Source organism: Canis lupus, chromosome 9 (genome assembly GCF_003254725.2).
Source record: "Canis lupus dingo isolate Sandy chromosome 9, ASM325472v2, whole genome shotgun sequence".
Taxonomy (NCBI): domain Eukaryota; kingdom Metazoa; phylum Chordata; class Mammalia; order Carnivora; family Canidae; genus Canis; species Canis lupus.
This window is the reverse complement of record NC_064251.1, coordinates 55,442,772-55,451,655: the sequence shown is the minus strand read 5'-3', so window position 1 is coordinate 55,451,655 and position 8,884 is coordinate 55,442,772. Positions and strand designations below refer to the sequence as shown.

The window sequence follows — 8,884 nt, the reverse complement described above, 5'->3', positions numbered from 1 at the left end:
GAAAGCCCAGGAAGGAGGGTGCAAGGGCGTCATCCCAGGCAGGGAAGCCTCATCCAGTGCCCAGGGAAGGGGAGTTGAAGTGTTGCCCCCATCCCATCCCCCGCAGGGTTTCTCCAAACCGCCTAGATCTGTGACCTTTCTTCTGGAGGCAGGGCACCCCTGCCTGTGAGTTGCATGCAAATCCTCCCCATCCACTACCCTCCTGGCCCTAAATCCCCACCGCCGGCCCCCAGCCCAGCACCCCGCTACCTATCCTTTCTGCGGGGCGCCTGGGTGTGGATTCCGTGGCTGTTTCCTCACTGGCCAGGAGGTGGCGATAAAGACCTGGATCTTGGGCTTGGCGAGAGGTTGGGGCCCGGCCGCTTGGACACAGGGGAGGACAGGAGGCTTCAACTTTGCCCGGGAGGCCAGTGCAGCGGTCAGATCAACCCACCTGGTCCTTTGCCACCACTCGATGTGATTTTGAACACTGCCCATGCCTCCTCCCCCCACCACTAGGAAAGCAACATCTGGTACCCACCCGGGATGCTTGCCCTCCAGGGACCAGATGGTGTGAACCTGGCCTGGGGAATGCAGTGCGGAAGACAAAGGTTTGTCCACTCCTTTGGAGTCTGGACACCCTCATCCCATGGTGGAGGTCAGCAAGTGGCCTTTGGTTCCAGTCAAAGATGGAAGCTGGCGGGGCCTCAGGGCAGGTGTCTGTTTCAGGTGTGGGTTGATCTGGGTTGACAGAGGCTTGGTCCCAGGTTTGAAGTGTGTGTGGAAGGCTTCTCGCCTTCCAGAAGAGGGGTTCACCTGGAACAAGCCCTGGCCCCATGAGGATGCCTTGCCCCCACCCCTCAGCCTCATCTCAGCCATGACTTTGTCCTCTCCTTCTCCTAGGTCCAGGAGCCTTGGAGCCCAGCAACTTGTAGGGTGAGACATAGCAGGTCCCAGCCACTTGAAATGCATGTTTATTTGTGGGGCAAGAGAGGCCTCTCCTCACCCCCTGGCCCGTGTCCACACATGGGCTGGAGCTCCAGTAGCCATTCACCCAGGAGCCTGCTGTGACTTCGTGGAGGGCAGGAGCAGCCGGTAGCCCTTAGGGCGGCCTCGCTTCAGGATTGTGTGCAGCACCAAGCTGGGCAGGAAGGATTCCTAGAGAGACAAGGAGGACTGACTGGACGCTCCAGGGGCCTCTGGGCAGGAGATCCCAGGGGGATTCTATACCCCCAGTCCAAAGGGGTGGGCACTGGAGTCAGCCCCAACGTACAGATGAGGAAACAAATGCAAAAAGCCCCCAGCACCTGCAAGTATGGAGCTGGGAATCTGAACCCAGCTCAGCTCGAGACCCCAGCCCTCAGCCACATGCAGGGAGGCTTCACTCGGTACCCCAGCCACCCCCTGGGCAGGAGTGCTCTGGGTGGTTGGCTGCCAGCAGGTGCTCACCAGCTTCTGGCTCCAGGAGCAGGGCGATTTGCCCACTGGCTCCAGAGTGTGGTCGGTGTCCAGCAAGGTTTTGAGGTCACCTTGCTGCCTCTGTGTGCTGGCCCTGGGGATGAAGGGCAGGCTGTTCATGAAGGCATCCTCAGACAGGTGACTCTGTGGCTCCTGGGTGGGCCTGGGGAGGGTGGGGACAGGAGCCTGTGAGTTGCATGGACTCTGAGTTCCAGGTCCACCCATGGCTGGCAGGGCCCTCAAGGGCCCCGACCCTTAGCCTGCCCGCCACTGGGTGGGGTAGTCGACAGGGTGAGGAGAGGGCGCCCTGGCAATGCGTAGGAGTCCTGTCCCCTTCCCCGAAGCCTCACAGGCCGGGGCACTCCCAGCAGAACAACGAGACGCTGGCCATGGCCTCCTCCTGGGCCCTGGGGCTTAGGGCTTTGGGCAAACTCTCCAGCCATCTCCCGACACTCCCGGACACCCGTTCTGATGTCGATGATCGGGTGGCTATCCCATTCTCGATGTTGCTCTGCCGGACTGGAGGAGAGAGGGCTCCAGTGAGATCTCTACCTGGCGGGGCTCTGGCACCCCCACTCTCCCCTCCTCCCTCTCTGGCAGGCAAGGCTGGGCAGAACCCTGTCTCCATGGCAACCCGAGGCTCCCCCGTGCCGTCTGGCTGCCTCCAGAGAAGGCTCAGGTTTTAAAACTATCTTGCGTGACTGTTTCTGCCTTTATGACCCAAACTGTGCCCCCACACACACCATACCCCCTCCTGCTGCAGCCCCAGATGGGCCTTCTTTCCCATAATGGGAAGGCCAGTCACGCCACCGTGGAAACCCAGAGACAATGCCGAGCCTCCTGCAGGGGTGGAAGGGCTGAGAGTCTTTCTTGCCCAATAGCTGCCCTTCTGGCTGGTCAGGGACCCCAAATTCCCCAATGGCTGCCTCAGGATGGAAAGGGCTGGGAAGCAGTCAGCTGGGCCCCGCTCTGGTGCCCTGGGACGTGACCACAGCTCCCGTGGCCACGGCGGACAAAGAAGCTTCTCCTGTGTCAGCTAACTGCCATTGGCCTGAAACTTTCTCCAGTGTTTGTCTGGGGACACTCTGGCTTCTCTTCTCGGCCGCCGTGTCACCTGCTCTCTGGGCTTTGGCTTCCCCATTAACCAAGAAGTTAGACAAAACTGCAGCTTTTATTTCCAACTTCCTATGACCTTAAGGGGCCTGAGTAGGGTCCCTCCTGAGTCAGTGAAGGTCCTGGATTTTAGGGCTTTACCCACAGCTAGGCTTTGGAGCAGCCGTTTCCTGAAACTGCACACAGGAGGTGGTCAATAAATAGATGGAAGCTCTTGGAGGCCCTGGGGCTGCTATATCCTGAGAAGTGAAGAGGCCGGGCTGATGGAGAAAGGGGTGGGAGGAGGATTGGTAAAGGTTATACCAGAGCAAGGACACGGATTCTTCCCATCTGCCTCTTGACACCCTTTTCAGAAAACACTGAAAACCGTGCCAAAGCAGACACCATCACATCCATTCCCAAATTGCTGAGAGCAAACTTCTATTCCCAAACCCAGGTCTGGTGGTTCCTAGCTTCTTTTCTGGCCTTCCCCAGAGAGAAGGTTGGATCTTCTAGACCTTTCTGGGCAACTCCTCAGACAGCCAGCCTCTCTGGGCAACTCCTCAGCCAGGTCTTCTAGACCTTTCTGGGCAATACCTTCATGGATATGGGCAGAAGGTGCTTTAAGTGCCTTTGCCACCTTCTTCAGCCCCTGTAAGCCATGGAAGGGGCCAGACAGGGGTCGGGAGGCCATGGGTGCCACCTGTTCCAAGGTGGGCAGATATGGCACTTCCTGAGAACCCCTGGCAGCAAGAAGTCCTGCAGCGGTGACCAAGCCTGGGTAGCCATTGTTTCCTGCACTGTGGCTGCTCTCTGGTGCCACCCATATTCAGACACCTCTGCAGGACCTCAGACACTCTACACGGTCTTCGAGGTCCTCCTAACACTCTCTGGAGAAGCCTTCTCGGCAGCGTCAGTGGATTCCTGGCCTTTGCAGGCCGGCCCTTACTCCCAGGGCCATAGCCTCTGCTCTCTGGGCTCCAAGCTGGAACTTTCTGGAGTCCTGGCGCTCCCCATCCTGTCTGCCTACCTGCACAGTTGCGCTCCCAGTAGCGGAGTGCTGTGTCCCGCAGGGTTTCATCAGCAAATCGCACTCGGAAGGGGCAAAACCGCCTGCACCGCCCTGAGTCTTCCCCTGAGGAGCTGTGGGTGAGCACAGTCTTGAGCTTAGGAGCCTGTATATTGTGGGACCTGCTGGGAGAGGTGAGAAGGGCAAGGGAGGGCCAGGGTCTGAGCCCCCAGCCCCACATTCCACCCCAACAGCACACATCCACTCAACCAGAGCTCGCTGTGTATCCTGACAACCACAATACCTGGCCTTTTCAGGGAACGCTTTGCCTGCCAAGGAGGTGGATCAGGCCTGTCACATGCATCAGCCCACCAAACCCACACAGCTCTGGGAAGTATGATTATTCTCCCCATTTTGCAGATGAGTAAACTGTGGCACAGAGATGTTTTACAACTTGCCCAAGGTCATGCAGCTCGTAAAAGGTAGAGCCAAGATTTTTTGTTATTTTTTTTTATTTATTTATGATAGTCACAGAGAGAGAGAGAGAGAGAGAGGCAGAGACACGGGCAGAGGGAGAAGCAGGCTCCATGCACTGGGAGGCCAATGTGGGATTCGATCCCGGGTCTCCAGGATCGCGCCCTGGGCCAAAGGCAGGCACCAAACCACTGCGCCACCCAGGGATCCCGATTTTTTGTTATTTTTGAGCCAAGATCTGAATCTTAGTTCCAGAGCCGGCATGCTTATATATCAAGCAATTCAGCAGAGAGAAGAAAGAGAGGAAGTTGAGAGTCAAGTCATCCTGGGTTTCCAGCCTAACTCTTTGAAGCATCAGTTTCTTTATCTGTAAAATGGGGCTCATTACCACATGGGGTGGTGAGATGAAACGGATGGCAAAGCACTCCACCTGGATGTGTGGTGCCCAGAGTAATCATTTCTAACTTCTAATTGCTCTTTTTTTTTTTTTAAGGTTTTACTTTATTTATTCATGAGAGACACAGAGAAAGAGGCAGAGACATAGGCAGAGGGAGAAGCAGGATCCCTGCAGGGAACCCGATGCGGGAGTTGATCCCAGGACCTCGGGTTCGCGACCTGAGCCGAAGGCAGACGCTCAACCACTGAGCCACCCAGGTGCCCCTCAAACTGTTTTTATAATCATTAGTCTCAGTTATGCCCTTTCTCAGGCACATGAGCTTGGGCAGACCACAATCAGGTCTCCATTTTGCAGTTTTCCTCTTTAAATTATGTATTATATATTGTAGAGCAATATAATAATAGCCTCCTTCTAAGAGTTTGGAAAGTATCAAATAACTTATGGGAGGCGTCTAGTACAAGGCCTGGCATGGGGCCTGCACTCAATAAAGGGCATTCTGTTGTTGTTACATTTATTAATTTTAGCCTCAAGGGCAAGCCTGCAGGAGGGCCTGCTTGATCCATCTGTGGCTCTGTTATTCAGAAATGTCACGTTCCACCTTAAGGACACACATATTGATGTATCTACATCCATTTATCTGACTACTTCTTTTTTTTTAATTTTTTTAAAATTTATTTATGATAGTCACACACAGAGAGAGAGAGAGAGAGAGAGAGAGAGAGAGGCAGAGGGAGAAGCAGGCTCCATGCAGGGAGCCCGACGTGGGACTCGATCCCGGGTCTCCAGGATCGCGCCCTGGGCCAAAGGCAGGCGCTAAACCGCTGCGCCACCCAGGGATCCCCCTGACTACTTCTTTATGTCTGTGTGGACACGTAAAGGATGCTTTCATCAGCCCACTAAAGAGCCAGGCAGACAGGAGACGGCTACAGGTGTTGGGACCTACTTAGTGATCCGATAGTTGCCTGCTTATCAAGGCCCAGTCTGTGCTAGCCTCAGGGCCAGACCCAGGTGCATCCTGGCTTTGCCCAGAGGACTGAAGTCTCAGCTTCTCCTGTCAAAGGCTTCTGGAGCCCATTCCAGGGCACCCCGGTGTCCCCTGTAGGGCCTACCAGACAATCTCACACACCATGAAGTGCTCAAGTATTAGCTCTTAAATGTGAAACACTGTGATTATGTCCATCCCTGCTGTTTGTCATATTTGAGATAATGAGTTCCATACTTGTACTTATTATGTCTTAGGAGAAGTAGTGTGTTTCTTTGGGGTGATTGATTTAAAGTTCCTGGGTTGGCAAATGTGTTTCACTTCTGGCACCTATTCTGATCCACTGGTAGCGTCTGCCTGGAACACTGTGTCAGGAAGGGTTTGAGGCCCAGTGGGGGAAAAATGCTGGGGTCAAATAATACTGTCAGCCATGGGTCCAAAAGGAGAAGGGATGGCATGTATGTAGTGCATTTACTTTCCTTGCTCTTTAAACTCATGGGCAATGCTCTTCACCTTTCACCTCTGTTTAAGCCTGTTTATGCTGGAGGAGTTTTTTTTTTTTTTTTTTTTTTTTTCTACATTCTTTTCCTCCATTAGAGCTATGGCATTGAGATCCAGGTAAGCTATACTGCCCAGGCTCTTCTACCTCCATTCCTTATCTTATTTCCCCCAACATTTGACACGTAGCAAAACCTAATAAAAGCTAGAGGAAGAAATGGACGAATTGATGGTGGGATGAGTAAAAGGATGGAAGATTAGGTGGGTGGATGGATGGATGGACTCATGAATGAGTTAATGAAAAGGTCTGAATAGGACTGGATGTTAGAGGGATGGGTAGATGTATGGATAAGTGGATGAATGCTTCTGTATATGGGTATGTGGACTCGTAGATGGCTTCATGACAAGATTATAGATGGACAGTACCCTGGATTTACAAGTGCATGGAAGGATTTGTAGGTGACTAATCACTGGATTCAGGGATGGATAGAACCGTAGAGTTTGTGGATAGAAAGATGACTGGCTAGATGGATGAATGGATGGATAGATGGATGGATGGGTGCGTGGGTGGAGAGAGATTCATGGATGCATTGTATAACACCTGGTTCGCAGAGAAGCTGTATGCAAAGATGGATAGGTGAATGGGAGCAGGAATATCTGAATGGATTCATGGATGGATTATGAATATGTTGGTAGAGGCCTGATGAATAAATGGGTGGATGGATTCATAGATGTTGATGGATAATCCTTGGATAGGTTGGGAGGAGACCTGCTCTGGGATAGATCTCTGGGTGGATGCATGGACGGATTATGGATTTGGCAGAAGACCTGATTCGTGGATGGACACATAGATGGATGTATAGGTGGACAGATAGGTAAATTCATGGGCAAAAGACAATAGGAAAGAAAAGAAGGAATGCTCCTTTTCCCCACCCCCTACCGCCAGGCTCCTGTAACTCACTGGTTGCCTTTCTTGAGGGTGAATTGTGAACGATCTTTCCTCAGGGTCCCCGCGGCAGGTATCTGATGGAGCAAAATCTTCTTAAGACTATCCTGGAAGTATGATGACTGGCCCCTTGAAGATAAACAAGCCACACCTGGCATGAGTGGTCAGGGTCCTCCCCACCTTCGGATCATTGTCAGCAACCCTGTCCCCATCAGCAGGTAATGGATACTTACCTCAGGTCTGGAAGGAAAGAACAGTGGGGACACTGGGGAGAATTGTGGCATTGCTCTGACACACTCCTTTTGGGTCGTGATGCTGAGGATGCTAGCCAGGAGGAGGTGGAGATAGCCATGAGCCTTTGCTTGGGGACGGTCCTTACGAGGCTCTCCCTAGTTATATGGCCTTGGGCCTCGGTTTCCTCAACTGTACAAAAGGGGCAATGGGGGACACCTGGGTAGCTCAGCGGTTGAGTGTCTGCCTTTGGCTCAGGGCGTGATCCCGGGATCCGGGATGGAGTCCCACATCGGGCTCCCTGCATGGAGCCTGCTTCTCCCTCTGCCTGTGTCTCTGTCTCTCTCTCATTGTCTCTCATGAATAAATAAATAAAATCTTAAAAAAAAAGGGGGGGGGCAATGGGAGACCCGCCCTCCAGGGGTGGTCGGCAGGACTTCGGCGGGCGGACTCCGCTAGCAGTAGTAGCTCCATTCGCTCCGGAAATGACTCCGCCCCGCCCCCGCCCCCCGCCCCGCCCCGCCCCCGCCCCCGCCCCGCCCCCCCGGGGCCGACCCGGGCGGGGCCTCACCCGGCGGCGGCCCTGCGCGCTCTGCCCGCCGCTGGTGCAGGAACTCGCGGACCCTGCTGGGGAGGAGCTCTCCTAGGAGACCGCGCAGCGAATCCGGGGCCTCCCAGGCCGCGCCCCGCCAGGGATCCTCGCTCTCCCCCGGCCTGGCGCGCGGGGGCGCGGGTTCCCGGGGCGCCCTGGCCAGGAGCGGGGGCGGCAGCAGGAGTGACCTCAGCTTTGTCCGGTTCTGCGCCGCCCGCTGGGCCGCGGTGGGCAGGGCTGGCAGGCGCAGCGAGGGGCTCCTGACGCCCACGCCCATCTCCGGGTACGAGGACCCGCTCGGCCACCACCCGCCGCCGCCTACCCCCGAGGCCCTCCAGCTGTCGGGGACCCCCGCGCCCGAGACCTTGCGGAGCTGCGGCAGGGGCAGGCTGGGCAGCAGCGGGCCTCCCCTTCCGCGAGCGCCGTCGCCGGGGAGCCCCTTGAACGCCATCTGCTGGGCCCCGGGGTTGGGGAGACGCCTGGGCATTGTCTGGCCCTGCGCTCAGCTCAGGGCATCCTCACGCCAGAGGGGGGGCGGGGGGTGCCGTGTGAAGTGGAGAGGAGGGCATAGGCCAGCCCCCAAGCCATAGTGCCCGGGGTGGGGAGGGACTTGTGGTTAGGGGGTAACGCCACTGTCTCTCTTCTGGCCGCCAGTGGCTTCAGGCCAGAGCTTGCCCAGCCTCTGTTTCCTCACCTGCAAAATGGTCACGTCAGAGTACATGCCTTTCTGAGTTGCTGTGACGTTTAGGTGAGTGAGCACGTGTAAATGGCATAGAATAGTGCCAGGCACTTTGTGCATGCTCAATTAAAGCTAGCTGCTACTATTGTTGTTATAATTACTTTAAAATTGTTATTTAGGATTTCGTCTCAGTTCCACTACTTATTAGCTTTGCAACCTTGGACAAGCCAATTGATTCACTTCTCTCATGCCTTTATCTGTAGAATGGGGATAACAGAGCACCTGCTCCTCTGTGACTAAGCACACTGGAGTGTTCAAGGTCTATTATGCTATCTATTAGCACTCCACCGGGAATTAGGAAACCTGGAACCAGGTTTGAAAGGAGACACCTGCCTAGCAGTTGCCCAGTCCTGCTGGGCCGTTAGGGCCCCTTGGGCGGAGAGCTTGTTGAGAGTACAGATGCCTCAGATTCTGATTCAATAGGTTTGGAGCCAAGATACATATTTTTTCTTTAAGATTTTATTTTTAAGTAATCTCTACCTCCAAT

The 8,884-nt window shown here is 54.9% G+C and overlaps 1 protein-coding gene across 10 annotated transcripts; it reads right to left on the bottom strand.

Moving 5' to 3' along the window:
• Positions 1-937: 937 nt before the first annotated feature.
• C9H9orf50 (chromosome 9 C9orf50 homolog) lies at positions 938-8,337 on the bottom strand. 10 transcript variants are annotated; one of them, XM_025475434.3, is made up of 7 exons: positions 7,638-8,329; positions 7,069-7,258; positions 6,851-6,964; positions 3,560-3,723; positions 1,788-1,956; positions 1,429-1,531; positions 938-1,137 (listed from the first exon to the last, which is right to left on the bottom strand). In XM_025475434.3, the coding sequence occupies exons 1-7, from the start codon at positions 8,143-8,145 to the stop codon at positions 1,030-1,032; spliced, it is 1,356 nt and encodes a 451-aa protein (XP_025331219.1). In that variant the 5' UTR covers positions 8,146-8,329; the 3' UTR covers positions 938-1,029. The 10 variants fall into 10 exon arrangements, with proteins under 10 accessions (XP_025331219.1, XP_025331216.1, XP_025331218.1 ...); XM_025475431.3 differs by having other exon boundaries at positions 1,429-1,600; positions 7,638-8,327; XM_025475433.3 differs by having other exon boundaries at positions 1,429-1,600; positions 3,560-3,672; positions 7,638-8,327.
• Positions 8,338-8,884: the final 547 nt, after the last annotated feature.